Source organism: Musa acuminata, chromosome BXJ2-7 (assembly GCF_036884655.1).
Source record: "Musa acuminata AAA Group cultivar baxijiao chromosome BXJ2-7, Cavendish_Baxijiao_AAA, whole genome shotgun sequence".
Taxonomy (NCBI): Eukaryota; Viridiplantae; Streptophyta; class Magnoliopsida; order Zingiberales; family Musaceae; genus Musa; species Musa acuminata.
This window is the reverse complement of record NC_088344.1, coordinates 23902306-23907856: the sequence shown is the minus strand read 5'-3', so window position 1 is coordinate 23907856 and position 5551 is coordinate 23902306. Positions and strand designations below refer to the sequence as shown.

At 37.8% G+C, this 5551-nt stretch overlaps 1 protein-coding gene across 2 annotated transcripts; it reads left to right on the top strand.

Moving 5' to 3' along the window:
• The first annotated feature begins 391 nt into the window (after positions 1-391).
• LOC103992056 (uncharacterized) lies at positions 392-4651 on the top strand. 2 transcript variants are annotated; one of them, XM_009411636.3, is made up of 4 exons: positions 392-606; positions 2381-2431; positions 2570-2665; positions 2785-4651. In XM_009411636.3, exons 1-4 carry the CDS (start codon positions 565-567, stop codon positions 4198-4200), a joined length of 1605 nt encoding a protein of 534 aa, XP_009409911.2. In that variant the 5' UTR covers positions 392-564; the 3' UTR covers positions 4201-4651. The 2 variants fall into 2 exon arrangements, with proteins under 2 accessions (XP_009409911.2, XP_009409910.2); XM_009411635.3 differs by having other exon boundaries at positions 394-606; positions 2782-4651.
• Positions 4652-5551: the final 900 nt, after the last annotated feature.

Sequence of the window (5551 nt, the reverse complement as noted above, 5' to 3'; positions counted from 1 at the left end):
CAATGAATACAACATTTCTACATTCATATTCATGGAACTCTCAAAAACAAGAACATGAACATTTTTACTATCAAACAAGAACATGATTTCTTCCTTCTTCAAAAAAGTCCAAGCAAAGATCCAAAGACCTGGAAAGTAGTCTTGGCAGGAGAGCAACTAAAGTGAAAGTTCATTTGATGCAACGCAAAAGGTTAAAAGCTATCTATTCCACAACTGAAAGCAGCGTTATTTGGATCCTCTATAGTATAATACCACCCAGTTTATGCCATACATACCCAATCATGCAAAGCCACCTGCCCCAGCCCACCTCATGGCCAGAGGGATGAATATTTATCCAGCTGCAATATTTTATTTATTGTTATTTTTTTTTCCTTCTCATTTTGTAGCATTAGCATGGCTATCCACTCCTGCCAGCTCATGTTTCTGTATGCTTCCTAATTGAGACAGTGGTGTTATACATCACTCGGACCAGCTCCACTGTCTCTTCTTATCTTCTCAGTCCTTCCCCTGCCTCAGCTAATTCAACACAGGAAATCTATAGCGATTATACCAACTCTTGGATCCATGGCCTCTGAAGCTTCTGTGGCAGATCAAACAGTTACTGAGGTCAGTGAAGCAGACATGCCTCTTCTGCATAATTTCCTTCAATTTCTTGCTTTATACAACTGATACAACTGGTTTGAGCGCTGAATTGTATCGTGAAACAGCTGATTGAATGCCTGATTGCTGCGAGTGGTGCTTAGAGTTAGCCAATTACGCTGATCAACAAAGACCCCCCTTTTTTTTTCTCTCTTGACCATGGTAGCTGATTCCTCCTAATGGCCCTCTTCTCCCAGTTTCCTCAAAGCTGGGAACAGGATGAAGACAGAGAAGCTAAAAAAGATAGCAGATGTTTAATATTTAGAATACATGTTCGTGTGTTTGTTAGAAAACAGCATCTTGTTCCTCTTTATATGCCTTCTTCTAATCTGCTTGTAGGGTCTTTGTTGTACATCAGGACACCTTGTATTTCTAGGTCACTCACAACATTTCCTCTTTTTATAAACCTATTAGTATTTTCAAAAATATTGAAAATAAAACCCTATCATACAGCTAGAAGAGAATCAATCATATGCATCTTGTTTGTACTCTTCATGACCATTTGAGATTGGCTTGGCTTTTTTCTTTCCATATTTTGTTACTCTGGTTAAATTTATAGAGAAGTATGAAACCCTCAAGTTTGGTTCTTAAGATTTTTTAAGGTGAAACACTTTGGGTATTCTCTCATTTTCTGATTCTTGCAGAAATATCTCAATTTACAACTTGATAAAACCTGTTACAGTCTAGATAAATCTGAGAAACTAATCAGTTATCTTTTACCCCTTCAACATGCCTTGCCTCTATCCCAAACCTTTGTTGATCTCTTCCAATATGCTATCAAACATCCGGCTTTTGCCTTTTTAAAGGAAATATGTTCTTAACGATTTCCAAGTTACCAATTTACTCCACATATCTTATTATCTCTTGTCGTGTGCAATCATTCTTAAAGCGCTCCTGCTTGATAGGTATTCTATATTTTCATTCACTTTCTCCCTTGACATTTTCAATTTGCAGCAACTTGTTTCAGCTTTTATGCACCAAACTAGTTAGTTGATGATTGGCAAAAATAATTTGTGTTTGCCTATTGCTTAGGAATCATTGGCATCACGGTGGTCTGTCATCACAATATGCATAAGTTTTGCATTGCTATTACATTCTTTCATTTATTAACATTGTCTTTATCAGCAGCTACAAATGTCTAGGCTTGTTTCTTGTTTTATCCCTACTCCAAAAAAAAAAAAAAAAAATCACAGATTTGACATAACAAAAGCTTTCGTGTTAGTTCACACTTCTGGTAATTAACAAACTATAACCAGCTTTAAATTTTATATAAATCCAATCTGTACAAAAATAAAGTATACTTGGCAAGAAGTCAATATCCTGTTTAATTTGTCGACATTTAGTCCCACAATTTTCAGTATACACAGTATTAATGATATCCATGCAAATCTAGCTCAATTAATATTATGTTTCTTATGAGTTTCTGAAAATAGCCTTCCAAGCACTTGAACTGTGCAGTTCAGAGAGTATTCCATCATAAGAAGTGGGAACACACCGTACTAAAAGGACATGTTAGAAAGATTCAAATTCGCCAATTTACCTTTCTTCTCTTCGGTAGGGTAAAATGTAAGCCAAGGATATAAAAGGAAAAGATGAAGAGGAAAAGGTGCATTTGCAAATATAATTGCAGTTATTAATATTATGCTTCCTATGCGGAATATCGTTGTGATTTTGCATTTTGTATATTCATTTGTCAGAGCATGTCATCGACAACTGAATTGGTTTAAACCTTTTACAACAGATTGAGACTACTGCTCCCGAGGATCTAAAAGGGAAAGACAAAGATGAAAAGGTACGTTTGTGCATTCTCCAATATGATTGCAAATATATGCATGTGATGCCTAAGCAAATATAATTATCCTTTTGTAGTTTTTTTGTATTTATTTATCGGAGCTTTTATTGGTACCTGAATAGTTCAGACCTTATACAGCGGACCGAGTGTCATGTGTCTGATGATGCAAGTAATGCTGATGAGCCGAGTCTTTCAAAGCCTGACGATCTAAAAGGAAAAGATGAAGAGGAAAAGGTGCATCTGCATTTAAAATTTCAAATATTAGTATATGCTACCTAAGCAAATATCATTCTGCATTTGTATTTTCCAAAACTATTGGTCAGTAGCTGACTAGTTTAAACCTTTTACAGCAGATCGAGACTATTGTTTCTGATGTTATAAGTAATGCTGATGATGCGAGTCTCCCAAAGCCTGAGGATCCAAAACAAGAAGTCGAAGAGGAAAAGATCATAGTGGAGGATTCTTCAAGTGTTGAAGCACCTACATCTGGACCAGAAGAAAATCTAAAGCAAAAAGAAGAGGGCTCTGTGATTGAGGAGGTGAAGGAAGAAGCAGTCGATAAGTCTGTTTCTGAACCACCAGTTGAAGCTGAAGAGAAGGAAATAGTAGTGGACAAAACTGATGCACCTAATACTCCTGAGCTGCCAAATGAACCAGTGGAGCAACCAGCAGAGGTCTTGGAAGCATCTGTCGTGGAAGATTCAGTTGATAAGATCAAAGAGTCTGAACAAACAGAAATCATGACCGCAGAAGCAAAGAGTGCCGACGAATCCTCAAAAGTCACTGTGGTACCTGTTTCTCCAGAAGTAACAGATGACAAGCCTGTTGAACAACCAACTACTGTATGCCTGGTCCAGGAACCAACTCTTGATGCCAATGTGAACCTCAATTCTGATGAAACAGCAGAAAAGCCTCGAGATGAAGAACCTTTGTCTGATGGGATGGAGGTCAGTCCTGAGTCATCAAAGGAAGAAATTGCTCGAAATGAAACTTCACCATCCATTACTGAAGATCTAACTACGAAGGTTCATGAAACTGTTGAAACTGAAAGTTCAGAAGCAATTGCTGTAGTTCCTCCTGTGGATGAGCCCAAAGAAGCTGAAGAAGAAACTATTGTTGCTGAACTTCCTAGTGATTCTGGTGCCAAGGAATCTGCGGGAGAAGAAAGAGTGTCAGCCACAAGTGTCATAGAAGTTTCTGATACCATCCCGGCAACTGAAGTTGCTGAATGTGCAGTTGAGCCAGAAGTTGATGTTAAGAAAGAGACGGAAGGAAGCACTATAGATGTCGATAAAACAACCTTAGGCGAGACAATCCAAACAATTGTTGAAAGTGAAGTGACTGGAATCTCTGAAGAAGTAAAGATTAATCAGATGAAGAATGAGAGTTTGGAAAGTGAAAAGTTGACTGTGGCTGAAGCATCTCGAGACATCAACTTAGTTGGAGCTGAAAACAACAACAAGGCATCTCGTAACGATCCAGAATGTGATTCTAAAGAGTTAGAAAGTTCAGAAGACAAAAAACAAGAGACCGAAAAGGTTGTTGATCAGTGCTCAGCTGAAACCACCAAAGACAGTGGTGATACAAAAGTAGAAGAAGAGGCTCGGAAGACAGATGTTCCCAGTAAGAAATCTTCTAAAAGCCAGGGGAACAACATAATATCAAAGGTGAAGAAATCAATTGTCAAGGTAAAGAAGGCAATCATAGGGAAGTCACCAAGTTCGAAGGCCATGACACCTGAAGGAGATGACGAGATGAAAGCAAAGTAGAGTCGATGGAGAGTGCACAAAGATGGAATCATGGATTTGAGTGTCATACTATCATGTCTTCTTTTTTTGGCTGTTTTCTTTATGCATATATGTTGTCTAAGGATGTTCTGCAATCTGCCCATGCAAATGTGCCTGCTAAATGTTGCGAGAAGCTAGTATTCATGCATATGGAAGATAAGATGGTGGAGAAACTTCTGCTAGGGGAATTCATCGAGTTTCTGATGTGCAGCCGTGAAGATTAGATGGATCATCCCCTATTTTGTTCTTGGTGATCTTCATTGGCATCCTTGTCGTGCTGTGTCATAGTCTTGGAAGTGTTCATATAATTGTCAAGACATTCGTTTGGTCTGTCATGTGCATAGTTACATTATGTATCATAGTGTTGTGATGTTCATTGCTGGTTGGTTTGTAAGTTGGTACTATATAATAATATTATTCTTTATTAGCAGTATGTGATGCACTTTCTAAATCTGGGGTTGTTCAGAACATGAGCTCTCTGCATGAACAATAGCAAGTAAGCTACTTTAGAATTGTAGATAGGATCAATTTTTGCTTGTGTCAGAGCTGCAACTCTGGTTATCCATTGTACCTCCTTCGATAAGTTGATTCGATGTGCATAATCTCAGATGGATAATGTGGGTAATGGAATAATTGATGGCAAAATGAATTCAAGTACATGATAAGCAACAGCTCTATGATTTCACAGAACATGTGAGATTAGAGACTGCAACAGGAAAATTTTGTTCCAAAGCTATTAGATTTTCATATAGACCACTGAAAAAACTTGGGTAAGTCAGGTTTGACCAAGTCTTGATGGTTTTATGGTAACCAAAGACATCTTTCCACCTTTACTCGACATACATCTTACACTTGTATAAAACAAGCCTCATACAAACCCAACAAAGATCAAGTATGCTAAACAAAGCCAGAAAAGAGAGAGAGAGAGAGAGAGAGAGAGAGAGAGACTTCTATACCAAATTTGTCGTTGAGCAAATGCTGCAACCAAGTTTTGCAACACATCTTGAGGATGGCATTCACTGACTTGATGTGGCAGCAATCAAAGGCTTACACTGGAACCGAATCTGTGGAGGAGGGGGGGGGGAGAAAATGTTGAGGACGGAGGAGTAAAAAACGGAATAAAGATATTCTTAAGTGTATTCTTTCTTCTATTTTACTTCATGAACTACGGTCTTATTTATAAGATCTAGTGATAACTACACATATCATCATATTACCAATGATTGAGGTAGTTATTGAAACTACCCTATCATATCTAGATCATGATAATTACCTAGATAACTACTAGATCATGATAATTATCTAGATAACTACTAGATCATAGTAACTACCT

What these genes read in the sequence shown, in the direction of transcription:
- LOC103992056 (XM_009411635.3), top strand. Translation starts at nt 565, where the DNA reads ATGGCCTCTGAAGCTTCTGTGGCAGATCAAACAGTTACTGAG. An exon ending in CAGATCAAACAGTTACTGAG is followed by an intron (nt 607 to 2,380) that starts GTCAGTGAAGCA and finishes CTTTTACAACAG; the next exon opens with ATTGAGACTACTGCTCCCGA. An exon ending in GGAAAGACAAAGATGAAAAG is followed by an intron (nt 2,432 to 2,569) that starts GTACGTTTGTGC and finishes GACCTTATACAG; the next exon opens with CGGACCGAGTGTCATGTGTC.